Source organism: Psammomys obesus, unplaced genomic scaffold (genome assembly GCF_907164565.1).
Source record: "Psammomys obesus unplaced genomic scaffold, mPsaObe1.curated_primary_1811, whole genome shotgun sequence".
NCBI lineage: Eukaryota > Metazoa > Chordata > Mammalia > Rodentia > Muridae > Psammomys > Psammomys obesus.
The window spans coordinates 2,521,767-2,536,503 of record NW_026590062.1 but is presented as its reverse complement, the minus strand read 5'-3'; the positions used below and the strand labels follow the sequence as shown (position 1 = coordinate 2,536,503).

General features: G+C 51.4%; 1 protein-coding gene across 1 annotated transcript in view; it reads left to right on the top strand.

The window, feature by feature from the left end:
• The window catches only part of Grk3 (G protein-coupled receptor kinase 3), a 90,332-nt gene that overhangs the window by 12,782 nt on the left and 62,813 nt on the right, over nucleotides 1-14,737 (top strand). The window contains exon 2 of the mRNA XM_055606070.1: nucleotides 14,055-14,131. Within this exon, the coding sequence (XP_055462045.1) occupies nucleotides 14,055-14,131 (77 nt within the window). The remainder of the gene's footprint in view (nucleotides 1-14,054; nucleotides 14,132-14,737) is intronic.

The following is a 14,737-nucleotide window of genomic DNA, read 5'->3' as shown; positions in this document are numbered from 1 at the left end:
GGAAGCTGGATGCTCTCAGAGGGTTTGCTCAAGGTCAGTGCTGTAGGGCAGGGTGTGGTTTAATAAAGACTCCCGTTACGTCAGGGTCATTGTGTGGATGGGGCCCAGTGTGTGTGCATGCGTATGCATGTTTGTGTTCGTGTGCGCGTGTGTGTAGGGGAGTGTGCGCGTGTGTATACCTACCTGCAGAGGCCCGAGGTCATGTTGCCAGGCTCCTTCAACTACTGCCCACCTGTGCTTTAGAGAGAGTCTCTCCCTGGGCTCCTCCTCTCCAGGGCTGGGATTCCAGGCGTGTGCCCTGGTTGCCTGGCTCTTAACCCGAGCTGGGGAGCCCGACTCAGGTCTATATGTTCCTGAGCCCCTGACTCCCAGGAGGCCTTCCCACAGCTCCAGAGATGAGAACCCAGCGAGTAACCGGCTCTGCTGCCTGTGGCTGCTCCTGTCCCTGCCACACTCACTGCCCTTCCCCTGGGCTTCTGCCCCAGGCCGGATACCAGCTAAGGATGGATCTCAGGCAGGGCAGGGCAGGGGCGGAGCCAGTGCAAGCCAACTTTCTTTTACAGTTTATTTTATGTTCACTGGTGTTTTGCCTGCTCCACACACACATGTATGTCTGTGTGAGGGTGTCAGATCTTGGAGTCACGGACTGCCGTGTGGGTGCTGGGAATTGAACCCGGCTCCTCTGGAAGAGCATTCGGTGCTCGTAACCTCTGAGCCATCTCTCTGGCTCCGCCAACTTCCCTTTAAGGAAGTGACATGGAGAACCTTGTCCCACTTGGTCATGTGAGCCCACTAGTTCCTGAGGTGCGTCGCCTGTGGGCTGGCTGGGTTCTTCTCTGTTATGCTGCAGGTGCAGGGCGGTGAGGGACTTTCCCCTTAGGATCAAGGGTCCTGGGTGTGGGGGTTCACAGGCCAACTGGGGGACTCGCAGGGGTCAGATCGCAATCTCCAGCTGCTCTTCCTGGCCCTGTTCTGTCAGAGAGTTGTTTATCTGGGCTCCCTTAGGGCAAGCTATGCAGAGAGGCAGGGGGTCAGAGGGGCGTAAGACAAGGTGCGGTCCAGTGACACATTCAGAGCGGAGAATCTAAAACCGTAGAGGGTAAATGGGAGCAGCCGCTGTGGGGGACTGTCACTGAACCCCCACTGCCAACGCAGCGTCTGAGTGCGACCCTCCTTATCTTGCTGTGTCCCTGAGGGAAGGATGGTTCCAGCCTGTATCACATCCTCAGTAAACTGGAATTCATGTCAGTGAATTTCATGGGTCTGTTCAGAAAAGTTATAGTTCTCTGTCACCCCTCCCCCCGTGGATGTTCCGTAGTGATCATGTGAGGACAGGCTGACGGGGAAGGTGTGATTTGTGCCAGGACAACATGGCTGGCCCTGGGACCTCACCAAAGGCCTCATGGTTCTCAAAACTCTGCAAGAGGTTTTGGGGCTTGAGTGGGAGTCTCCCGTGTGAAGGGGGAAAAAGACATAGAATTACAAAGGCAGGAGAGAGAGAGAGAGAGAATGATTTTACAGAGCAACGGCCAGTGTGGCTGGGTACACCTTGTGCCTGTGATGAGACCAGAGCATGCCTGGCTTAGGTTTGGGAGAGGGCAGGGAGAGGCTGGAGCATGCCTGGCGGTGGCCTGGGTGTGTGTGGCTTGTGCATGGCCGGGTGGGCTTTGGGACCTCTTTGGAAATGTCTCTTTTGATGAGCCAGGGCACTGGGACAAGGGGTGAAGAGGCGGCCCTGGAATCCTCCAGGTAAGAAAAACCCAGGCTTAGATACGGTCCTACTCTCCTCTTCTCTCTCAGTAGAGCAGCTTACGGTCTGGCGCTGAGTGGATCCCAAAGTGACCCCTGAACCCAGTTTAAAGAGGTGGTTCTGATCACCAGTGACGGACCAACGGCCTCAGGTGCTGGCCGCCTTTCAGATGCAGTTTGTATGTGGCAAGCTTTCTTATTAATTTTTTTTTTTTTTTTGGCTGATGAAATTCAAAATATGTTTCGTGTATTGGGAAGGACAGGGGACTGGGGCGGGGCAGGGAGTGGCCCAACTCCCGAGAGGTGGTCCTGCAAGCAGGAGTTTGTGTCTTGAGCACACATGTGTTCAGTGGTTCCTGCCTGTAATCCTGGTGCAGGGGATGGAGGCAGGAGGCTACCTGTAGATGGCTGGCCAGCTAACCTCACGGAATTTGTGAGCTCCAAGCCCAGGGAGAGACTCTGTCTGGACAAAGATGGAGCTTTTGGGGTATGGGCAGGGTGTTGCGTGTCTTTCAGTGCTCGGGAAGCAGACGCTGGCCGAGCTAGCGTGAGATCCGGGCTAGCCAGGGCTGCACAGTGAGACCCCGCTGTAATGAATAAATAAATAAACGAAAGGGGGAAAGGTGGCATATGACAGAGGAGGAAACCCAAAGACCGGGACCTCCTCACACTCAAATACACAGGTGGGCGTATATTTGCAACGCACATGCACACGAATTGACATTGACTGTCCAGATTTTGTTGGAGTACCGTAAGGAGCTTTGAAGTCTTGAAACTTCACTGGCGTGTGTGCTTTCAGGGACAAGTGACTGGGTGCTGGATTGTTCAAGGCTGTGGGGTTTATATGCAAGACGGAGGGCTGAGTGGCTGGTGAACTACTCAGGAAACCATGGAGGAGCTGGGGGATGGAGGGGACCAAGAAGGAGCTGGGGATGGAGGGGACCAGGGAGGAGCTGGGAGATGGAAGGGACCAGGGAGGAGCTGGGGGATGGAAGGGACCAGGGAGGAGCTGGGGGATGGAAGGGACCAGGGAGGAGCTGGGGGATGGAGGGGATCAGGCCGGAGCTGGGGGATGGGAGACCAGGGCGGAGCTGGCCTTCGTCCGCATGGTGAGACACTTGCTCAGCCTACTGTGCAGCCTGTGTGGTCCAGTGGCTTTAAACAGTGGAGCAAAGTTTCCATGGTGACTTTGGATATTTGGATATCTGGGTAGTATGCCTAATGAGTTGTTTGTGGAAAATCTCTAGCAACTGTACATTAAAAAAAAAACAAAACACCAAAATCCTGCAGTTTCATTTTGAAGAGCTTATCGTTTGAAGCAACTGCTGAGCCCTTTTTTTTTTTTCCCTTAAAGAAGCTGGCTTGTGGTTTGTGGTCCTGATGAATGGTGACAACCGTTGTCTGGCTGTGCTGTTTGTCGTGGTTTGCAGAGCACTTGCATGCACACACCAGCTGGCCTGGTCTCCCCACCTGCTTCCTGTGCAAGTAGACTTTTACGGGAATGTGATGCCTACCGGGCAAAATATTTATGCACTATGGTAAAACAGCCAGACCTCAGGTGGAGCTCGGTGGGTTTAACTGTGGAAGCTCTGCACTTAGATCAGCCGCTAAGTCAGCTCCAGCAGTGACACACTGGGGCCCCACATCTCTTCTCTGGACCTGAGGAGACCAGGTGGCTGGTCCTTCAGTTAATTAACTGTGTGTGGGGGTGTGCGTGGAAGTCAAAGGGCAGCTTGCAGGGATCACGTCCCTCCTTTCCCAGGGTGAATCCTCAGTATTGAACCTAGGTTGCCAAGCTTGGCAGCAAGCACCTTTGTTGACTGAGCCATCTTGCCAGCCCTTCTGCCTGCTTTAGCAGCAGAGGCCTTTTAGCCGTGGAGCTGTCTGGTCCGAGGCCACTCAGCAGGGTCTCCATTGTCCGGGCAGGCAGCTGCCACTCAGTTTTAAGGAAGCTACTGGACTCCAGTCAGTATGTGTTGTATATCCCGGCTTAAGCTGTGAAGGAAGCTGGAGGCCAGAATGGGATCCTGTCAGACTTTGTGTGAAAACTGTCAGATGTGCCCAGAAGGAGAGAGGAGCATGTGGACCGCCACCTCGGCCGGCCTCAAGCCATGTAACGGCTGCCACCCTCACCCCAGTTTCATCCGTCCTCTAGCAGCACCTGGCCATTCTCCTCCCCCTCCACCTTCCCTTTCTGTTGGGCAGATAGGTTGCTCCATCCCTAGCTCTTTCAGCAAGGATTCACGAGAGCTAGTAGCCCTCTTCAGATACAAATTACTTCAGGTGTTCTTTCAAGCCACACATGAATCATTGCTCCCTTCCTCCCTCTCTCCCTCCCCCTCTCTCTCTGACAAAGTCTCACTATTAGCCCAGGCTGACTTCAAACTCATGACCCTCCTGCCGTAGCTCCTGAGTGCTGAGATTAGACATATCACAGCTGGCAGTATTTTAAGATGAAAAAGTTTCGCCTTGAAGAAGAGAACCACCTGGAACTGACAGCAGCTCCACCGTTCTGTGGAGACTCAGTCAGAAGACTAACAGTCCCAACTAACCTGGGCCTAGAGGAGCTAACAGAGAGTGAAGCACTAACCAAGGACCAGGCATGGACTAGACCTAGACATATATGTACCCAATAGGCAGCTTAGCCTTCCTGTGGGTCCTCCAGAACGGGAATGAGGCTTCTCTGACATGGTCTCTGCTGCATGCCTTTCTTGATCACAGCACCCTAGTATGGCTGCCTTGCCAGGACACTGTGAATGAGGAAGTACACAGTCCTGATGAGACGGGATGTGCTGGGGCGGGTTTGCAGGTGGGTGGTGGTGGTGTCTCCCCTTTTCTAAGGGTCAGGGGAGGGGGGATAAGGGGGATGAGAGACAGACGGAGGGAAGGTACCGGGAGGAGAGGGACAGAGCTACAATTGAGATGTAATGTGAATGAATGAATGAATGAATGAATGAATAAATAAATAAATAAATAAATAACACTAATGCTGAAGCCTGGAATAAAAAAAAAAAAGTTTCCTCTTAATTTGTATTTCAGTTATGGCCTGTATATTTGCCTGGCTTTCCTTTTCAATCCGTCTAGACCCCTCAGTCTCACCACTGTTCTTCCCTCTTGAAGTCCCCCCACCTCCCTGGAAATCAGGTCCCTTGTCACATTGTTTCCTGCACGCTCAGGGTTTGCCCGAGTCTTATAGTTACTTTTCTGATAACGCCATGACCGAGGAAACTTGCAGAAGGAAGGGTTTGTTTGTGCTTATGGTTACTCCATAATCTCCAGAGGGATAAGAGCCCATGGCCATCGCGCAGGGGGCATGGTGGCAGCGGGCAGGCATGGCTCTGGAGCCAACAGTTGAGATTTCACATCTGATTCATAGGAGGTGGAGAACACCCTGGGAACGGCACACCCACCCTCAACTGCACACCTCCTCCAACAGTGCCACGCCTCCTCCAACAAGGCCACGCCTCCTAATCCTTCCCAAACAGTTCCACCAACTGGGGACCACGTATTCAAACATACGGTGTTCAATTCCAAGTATGCACACAGCTGTCTTAACTTCAGTCCCAGGGCATCTGATGCCCTTTTTTGGCCTGTTCTGGCACCAGGTGCGTGCACGTATGTGTGTGTGTGTGTGTGCGCGCGCGCGCGCGCACACACACACACACACGTTGCACAGATGTGCATGCAGGCAAAACACCCATACATGTAAATGTTTTAAAAGTTCAAAAAGTAAAGGAATTTAAGACAGACAGACAGACACATAGTGAACTATAAGAAAACTTAATAATAAATTTGATTTCACCAAATTAAACCTACAAGTATATGTACTAGGTAATGCCACACACATCATCCTTAGGGCCTCGTTCCATTCACCAAGGACCATGCACTGTTATGGGGGGAGGGGACATTGAAAGCCTCGCTTTCTTAACTCCGTGCAGTTATTTTAGGATCTAACTATGCCCATCTCCTTCTGATCCCTGGTTCTGAGACACTACATGGCTCTGGGTAGTCTTAGATTTACTATGTAGAACAAACTGGCCTCAAACTCTCAGAGGGTCGCTTGCCTCTGCCTATTCCATCCCTTTTTATTGCCAAGTATGATTCCATTAGACAGATGTCCTCTCGACTCTTCAAGGAAATGGGTATTATTTCCAGTTTTCAGCTATTGTGGATAAGGCTGAGATTACCAGTCACTCACATGTCAACCCATGCTTGGTTGTGTGCTCGCACATTTCTGGGGTGAGTGCCCAAGAATGGAAGGTGGGCATCCTGGCAGTATTGGACTTCCAGGCACTGCCAAGCTCTTTGCAGTGTCTGTTCCACGGTCCTAGCATGTGCAGTAGTCTGCACCTTTGCCGAGTTTGGTCTTTTCTCAGAGAGGTGGCCCGTACAGTATGTGGTGGGGTCACACCGCGGTTTCAAGTCCTGTTTCCCGGTGGCTCATATGTGCTCCTTCACACGAGAGTTTTCATCCTCCGTACATCTTCTCCGATGAAGCGTTTGCTCATTTGTATTTTTGCTCATTTATATCAGGTTGATTCTCCCCTCCCCCCCCAGGCATCGTCCCACATAGCCCAGGCTGGCCCTCCACTCTCTATGTAGTTGAGGATGTCCTTGAACTTCTGATCTTCCCGCCTCCACCTCCAAAGTGCAGGGATTACAGGAGTGTGCCTCCACATGTGACGTTGGTTTTGGTTTTTGATTGACATTCTCATTAGATCTCTTTTTCATATGTATTTATTATGTGTATGAGCGGTTGCCTGTGTGTTTGTGCTCCACGTGCACACTTGGTGGCCTCTGAGGTTAGAAGAAGACGGTGGGTCCCCTGGGACTGAGGTTATAGACAGTGTTGAGCCGCTGTGTGGGAACTTGGGCTGTCACCAAGAGCAGCAGGTGTTCTCAACGCTAGCTGTCTCCAGCCCCTGCTTGGTGTTTTCTTGCTCTCGAGCACCTCCATGTGCGCTGGATTCAGGCTTCAGCCCGACGGTGATCTGCGGTCGTTTATCTCCTGGCGTGGCTTATCCTTCACCCTCTTGAGTTCTGATGGCGAGAGGGAAGTTTTGGTGTCGACGGGCTCAGTTTTCCCCATGGTTCCCAGTTGTGTGTTCTCACGTGCAGCCATGGAGGTCAGAGTCAATGTCCAGAGTCTGCCTGGATCACTTTCTGCCTTATGTCTTGGTGCCAGGTCTCACTGGCAGGTTCCAGGGGTCAGGCTGCCTGTCTCTGCTGCCTCCAGAGGATAGGGTACTGATGTTGCTGGCCTGGATGTTACATGGGTTCTGGACACCTGAGCTCCGGTCCTCACATGAGGACCTACCAACCCTGTAGCCCACACTTTACTCTCTCGTCTGACGTCTTTGTTTAATCCTCAGTGGTGAAGACATTTTGTAATTTTCTTTGGGAATTTCTGTGGTTCCGCACGTAAGTCTGTGACGTACCTCACATGAATCTATTGGCACATCTCAAGTTTTTTTCCATATTCAACGTTGGAAGAGCAGCCGCTTTCTCTGAGCCAGTAATTAAATGAGAGAAATATTGAAGATGCAAGCAGGAAATGAGGACATAGGCATAGAATAGGTTTCTAGTGGTTAGAAAGGAAAGTGGACCTTTAAATAAACGATAATCGAATTGCACTGAAAACTCCTGTGTATAAGTGGATCAGACTCTGAGATTGCCAGCCTTTAAATGAGGCAGATTCAAAAGTCTCAGCGTGGTAAATAAGGCAAGAATTGAGAGTCAGGATGGAGTCAGTGCTGGGCTGGTGAATGTGCCAACTGCAGGAGTCCAGAATGTTCCTGGAACAGTCCCCGGAGGTGTCGGGGTTGTGTGTGAGCCAGTCATAACTTGTGAGATACTAAAACAAGTGGATTTCTTAGTTCATCAAAGAAGAAAAGGCCCGGTCTTCCAAAGGCGGTGAATCAGCAAACAGTCCATGCAGCTTTGAGCCTGGTCCCTTCCTCAAGGCAGTATTGGACAAAATAAGAAGGGCTGAACATGCGCTCGCCTAGATTCACTTTGAAATCACACCCTGCACCCTGTTTGAAAAGCTCATGGCCAGCCAGCAACTCCGAATGAGGAGAATGACAGTGATTCATTGCCTTGAGCGGGAGCATCTATCCTTTCGCTCTCCATGCGATTTCAAAAGCTATGATGGTGCCGGTGAGCCTGCCGTCAGGTGAGCCTCTGAGTGAGGAACGGACAGAGAGAGATCAACAGGGCGCAACGTTGAGATGGAACCGTTTTCACGTCTCAGCAGTTGATTGTTGAAGGACAGCCATTGTGGGCCAGGGGCCAGAGGACAGGTGCTTAGAGTAATGCTGCAGAGCAGGGAGCCCCTGCAGGCAGAGGAGACAAGGAACGCCATCGCCACACCGGAGGAGCCCAGGTGCACTTTAAGCCTGCAGTGAAGAGCTAAATCGAATGTCTTAGAAACAAACAAACAGACAAACCCTGGTGGGGTAGGTTGTGGCCTCAGATTAGGCATCTCCCCCTACCCCACCTTCATGCCCCGACTCTGGTAGAAAAATGTTGACGAGTTGAGTTTAATCAGAAATCAATGCCCTTCACGGACATCAAGCAATTTCAAGACGAACTTTATAGACTCTGAGAAACTATTTCAATAGCTGCCATAGTTCCCTTGCCAGCCGCTGTGAGGAAATACCCAACAAAAGCAACTCAGGGGAGAAAGGTTTATTTTAATTCTCAAGTCAAGGCTTTTGCAGCCATCAGGGCAGAGTGATCAAGGCAGCAGGAAGCTGGATCAGCCCTGCCCATAGACAGGAGCAGTGAGAACGGGAATCCTGTGGGCTTGCCCTCTTTCCCCTCTTTCACACCATTCAAGTCTCAAGCCCAGGGAACGGTCCTGCCCACTCCCTGGCTGCGTCCTTCCCATGTCAGTCAACACAACCGTAGGCATTTCCAGAGACCCGCCTCATCCAGACAACCCCTCCGTGAGAGCCTCTCCCGGGTGACTGTTGACAAAGCGTCATGATAATAATATTTGATAACTTGAATCCTGACCAGATAAAGAACTAAATAATAAAATACCCCCTCCAAGCGGGCAAAGTACGTGAAGAGGTATTCTGTCACAGAGACACACCGGTGACGGGGAAAGTGCTCAGCACGTTTGCCGTCTGCTCCAGTCAGTCTACTAGCCAGGCCCACACAGGGGCCAGAGGGCAGACACTGACCACTGCACATTCCTGGTGTCACCTCGTGTGGAGTGTTCCTGGAGTCACCAGTGAGTGAGTCACGTGGCATACGCAGCCCGCAGGATTCCCTTCAGCAGTGCTGAAGACGAGAAGCACGTGCGGCCCAGGTGAAAGCAGCCAGACACAGAGGCTGTACCCTCCTCCATGGCTCCACCTGGGATTTTGAGGGGTCACCAAGGCACAAAGATACACTGCCGATGGATGGCTAGCCTCCGGTGGGGGCAGACTTAGATCACCAGTAGGCACAGGGATCCTCTTGACACAGACCCTAGAAGTGTTTTAGGGTGGATCTAGGTGGCAGACTGGGTATTTATTAAGCATCCTACAAGTCGGGCAGGTGAGATGGCTCAGCAGGTGTTTGCTGCCAAGCGTGGTGACCTGAGTTTGAGCCTTGAAACCCCCGTTGTAGGAGGAGGTTGACTCCCATGGGTTGTCTGCTCACCCCCATACACACTCCGTAACATGCACACGAGTTTGTACACACACACATACAATAAGTAAAAGATGAAAATAGTTTTAAAAAAAGCCTTCCGACCTGCGTTTCCAGGGCTAAGAGGCTGTAGCTCAAAAAGCTGCGAAGAAAAGGAGTTGATGAGAAACACGCATGCAGTGGCAGGATAATCGACTTAAATTGACCCACCACGCATAGTTACAGTCAAAACAAGTTGTCCACACACTTCAGTTAAAAGAGAACAGGGAAGCAAGGTTCAACTGTGTGCTGTGAGCCAGAAACTCACCCAGGTAGGGAACACAGATACTTAGACAGTGGACCCCAACCCAGACACCAGCCAAGAGAGACTTGCAGCAAGCTGGTCGGGCTTTAAATTGAAATAGGCAGAAGAACCAAGGCTGTGACAGGTGTCAAGAGAAAAAGCTTCATAATGATGGGTCCCCTCACCACGGAGGCACAGCACCCCCTGCTCATGTGTGTAACTGGGCTAGGAACAGGCAGCGTCATAGGCAGGGTCAGGATAAAGTTTTGAGAGTTCTGCATTCCCACCGCAGCAACTTCTGGGAAAATGAAACAGGAACTCAGGAGTACTGACTCTGGGAAAATCTAAGTGGCCCTGCTACTCGTCCCGATCCAGTGACCATTCACCTGTTAGGTCTTCCAGGAACAACACAGGTGCATTCTGCTCAGATGTCCACAGACGACTCAAAGGTACATTGCACACTGGGTCGTCAAGCAAAGATGAACAAATCTAGGGCGAACAGAGCTGTTTCTGTGTGCGGTTTCTAGCCACTGAAGAATTAAGCCAGAGTCAATAGCTGGCAGGCGCCTGACATCTCTCAACTCAGAAATAAGCAACACGGACGTAAACAAATTGCAGATCAGGGAACAGGCATCCAGGGAAATTAAAAGGCCGTGTGAATGGGGAGAAAATTAGAGCAGGTGTGTGAGTAGCTATGAGATGCGGTTATGTCAGTGCCCAGAGAGACCTCAGGTGCTGCCAAGCTCCCTCGGAAAGAATTCAGGTCACCCACGCCAGCCCATAATGCTGGCAAAGGATCAAGGAAGCCCAGACCACATGCTGTTTCTGCGAGGGGTCAGGTGGGGCAGACGAAGAGAGGCTCCCAATAACTCAGACCGATGGCCTTGTCACACCATAGTGAACCATTAGGGATGATTTGGAAGCCGAGACCTTTGTGTAGAGATCAGCCTGAAGCAATTGCCATACCTCACAGGAGAGCTACAACTTGGAAACTTTTTCTTTTTGAAAACATCATTTTGTTATTTTTAAGCATATGCTCCTGTGCATGGGTTTCAGAGAGGACCCTGGATACCCTGGAACTGGGGTGTTTTCAAGGCACTGATGTAGATGCTGGGAACAGAACCCTGGTCCTTTGAAAGAGCAGCCAGTGTTCTTCACCACTGAGCCGTCTCTTCAGCTCCAAAGAAATCTGAAACTTCTAAAGGAAAACGCAGATGTCCTTAGAGGTACGGAGACTGCAAAGCACAGACTGCTCATCAAAGAAATGATCAATAAATTGGATGCCATCAGCTAAATCAGTGTCAGAAGGACTCCATGAGAAACAGAGAGAAGTGGCTAGGGGCCAATTAGGGGACACTATCGACACGTAGAGACATGTGACAGCATTCTCTCCCCTGCCCCCCAGTCTACAGAAAGGAGCCTTACATTCAAGAGCCGGGCAAACAGCCCAGTGAGAAAGGCAGACTGTTTGGTGAAACTCCTACCAAACGCTGACGTACTGAGCCCACTTAGCACACTTACCGGCATGTCCAACGCCCTTGCTCACGAGGGCAACGAGAGTTAAAACAAAAAACGGAGACAAGGCCTTCCACATGCGGCAAGGTGCCTAAAAGTGAGAGAGAACGACCTAAGCTTTGGCAAGGTGGAGGGGAGCTTGAAACGTCACACACACATGAGGCGATGGGAGCTCGTGGGACGGCGGAGCTCATGGCTTTCCTTGATGGATGTTAGAACGTGTACAAGACTCCCCTAGCTGCGCCGCCAAGATATGCACTTAATTATGACACATATCAAACATTATATATCAAAATTTTGTCTCTAAAAGGCTTTTTTTTAAAAAATTTTTTTTAGTAATTCTGGCCCAGCAAGGGGCTCAGTAGGTAAAGGTGCTTGCTGACAGGCCGGGCAACAGGAATTCCAGCCCCAAACCCACAAGGTGGAGGAGAGTGGAATCCCATACACTGTTCCCTGTGTGGAAGGAGCACCCGTACACTCACTGTCGGGGGCTGGCAGACTGGATTGCTCTCCATTTGGGTCCATGCTCCGGGGCTCACAGGCTGAAAAGTCCACGCTTCTCCATTTCCCGTCTCTGCCCGTTTCTGTCACGGCTCCTCCTACATCCAGCGCTCCGCTGTGTTCTGACGATGCTCCTTTTGTAATTAGCCCCGGCATCTTCCTTCTCTGCCCCAAGAAGCACGCTGCCTGCCCTCGATTCTGTGTTGGTTTATGTAAGCTGTTTCTTGTTTCTGTATCCCGTGAAGGTCCCTCCGGGTCCTGATGGGCCCAGACTGACTTTGTAACAGGATTTGGCAGTCTTTTGAGTGTTCAGTAACGGTGTTGCAGCTCCCCACTCCTCGTTCTCCCTCCGTGTGCTTTATAATTCCCTCCCGTAAATGTCTTGTTCATATTTTGGAAAAATTTCATTTTAAGGCATTTCAGGTTTTTAATTTTATTATAGCTAGGACTGTTCTCGTTCATTACTTTTTAAATTGGTGGTATACGGAAATGAGTTCAAAAACACAAATTCTGTACCTGGTGGGTTTTGCTTGCCTTAGGAAGAGACTGATAAGCAGGGTTTCCTGTCTGTGTGTGCCTTGGGCTGCGTGGGGTTATGTGGGTAATGTGGTTAGGGCTGTGTGTGGGTTGTATGTGTGGGCCTTAGGTGAACATCTGGGGCTGTGTTTGGGGTATGTGTGCATGCATGGGACTGCGTGGGGAGAATATACATGCATGCACAGGGCTGTGTGTGGGGTATGTGTGTGCTGTGTGTTTGCATTTGTGAAACTATGTGTGGTATATGCTCACACAAGGGCCTATGTATGGAGTATGTATGTGTGCTTGGGGCTGCACCTGGCTGTATGTGTTCATGCACAGGGCCGTGGACCCTTCCCCCTGCCCCCACAGCCCCTGTGGCTAAAAATGAGAAACCACTCTCCTTGGGTGCCCTGGCGGGGAGTGAAGGATTGAGATGGGATGGTGGGTGGGGGTGTTCTTTGTTTAACCACTCCCCTTCTGGTGAGCGAGGTCCTTCCTCCTGTCCTAGCCGGAGTCCAGGAGTTCCTCACTGATCACAGTCACAAGGCTCTGACTTTCTGGCCTCACCCCGAGCAACTGTAACTTTGCCTTTACCCACATACTCGCTCCATTCTTTGACAAAATGCTCATCTTTTGCGATTTCATCTTTCTGCTGGCTGTCAGCAAGCTGGGAGGATTCCCAATTGCCACACCCCTGCCTGAACGCTGAGGTCTCTCCTTTTAGCTCAGCCTCGCTCAGGATTTGGAGATGCAGGAAGAAGACTCACACTCTTTTCCAGAATGCAACGTGCATGGTTGGTGGCCTGCCCCTCAAGGCAGCTCTTGCCCCCTCAGAGCCACAGGGTGTGGCCTTCGCCTTTTGTAGCATTGGGGCATTCTGGCCTTCTGACCGGCTGCTGGAATGGCTCATTAAGTTCTGATAATAGCATTTTAGAGCTTCTCTGACTTCTAGGTCCAAACGCTTCCAAATTCCTCTGTGAACTGGTTCATCGGGCCTAAGAGTAGCACAGTCAGGTGGTCACAGCCAGGACCTTTATCCCCAGCAATAACTCTCTGTTTCAGTTTACTCTCTTGGGTCGGTGTTGACTAAATGCATAGTTGATATAAATCATATGTTGATTTATAGTTTGAGGGTTGGGCTGGTTGGTTTTATGTCAACTTGATACAAGCTAGGAAGGAAATTCTGCTGAGAAAATGCCTCCATGAGATCTGGCTGTAGGACATTTTTTTAGTGATCAGTGGGGGAGGGCCCAGCCCACTGTGGGTGGGGCCATCTGTGGGCTGGTGGTCCTGGGTTCTATAAGAAAGCAGGCTGAGCAAACCGTGAGGAACAAGCCAGGAAGCAGCACCCCTCCATGGCCTCCGCATCAGCTCCTGCCTCCAGGTTCCTGCCCTGCGTGAGTTCCTGTCCTGACTTCCTTCAGTGATGGACTGTGGGATGGAAGCATAAGCCTATTTCGATTTATTTAATCCTTCCTCCCCAGCCAGCTTTTGGTCACGCTGTTTATTACAGCAATAGTGACCCTGGCAGGAAGACGCGGCGGCAGGAGAGATTCATGGCTGCAGGAGAAATTCATGGCTGCTTACTCATATCTGGGTCAATCCACAAACAAACAACAACAAACAAGCAAATCCGCCCCCACCTCCCACCCCTTCCACTACCCGCCGCCACCTGAGATCAGGCAGCAGGTGAGGCTCCCAGCAACCCACTTCCTCCAGCTAGACGCCGCCTCCAGCTTCCCCAGACAGAGCTACCAGCTGGGACTGAGCGTGTGGACACTGGAGCACACGGGGGGGGGGGGGGGCTCTGCACACCCCCGCCCTAACAGCCGCTCTTGTCTTACAGTATCCGCAGCGTGATGCAGAGGCATCTTGCAGAGAGAAACGAAATAACCTTTGACAAGATTTTCAACCAGAAAATCGGTGAGTCCTGCTTCCCTCCCCTCCCCGCTACTGTCATGGCCACTCCCAGGTAAGGGGCGTTTGGGGAGGTTTCCAGAGTTGCCTCTCCCAAACAGAGGGAGACGACTCAAGAGGTTTCTACCTGTCCACATGGGAGGGATGGTTCTGTGTTTCAGAAAGACCCGTCACCCTCACTCGTAGCCACTCCTGTCCTCGTCCGGAACCCACCCAGAAGTGCCAGGCTTGCTGTTTGTGTCTGAGCTTTTGACTCTCCAGTTATTTCTTAGAGAGGGAGAATGGCCCAGCACGGAGCCTGTGATCTCTGCGTCTGGGCTCCTTCGCTGACAGCAGGCTTTCATTTCATCTGCTGCTACGTACGTTGTTAGCACTCCATTCGCTTGCAATGGTATCCGTGGACTTGCCACACTTTGTTTATTCATTCACATACGAGGCGACAGACGGCTGGATTGTCGCTTCTTTGTGTCCGAACAAAGTTGCTGTGACCAGTGAATAGCTATAAACCTTTCTGTGTGTCTCTCTCGGTCTCTCTGTCTGTCTCCATCTCTGCCCTCCCACCCCCGTGTGTGTGTGTGTGTGTGTGTGTGTGTGTGTGTGTGTGTGTGTGTG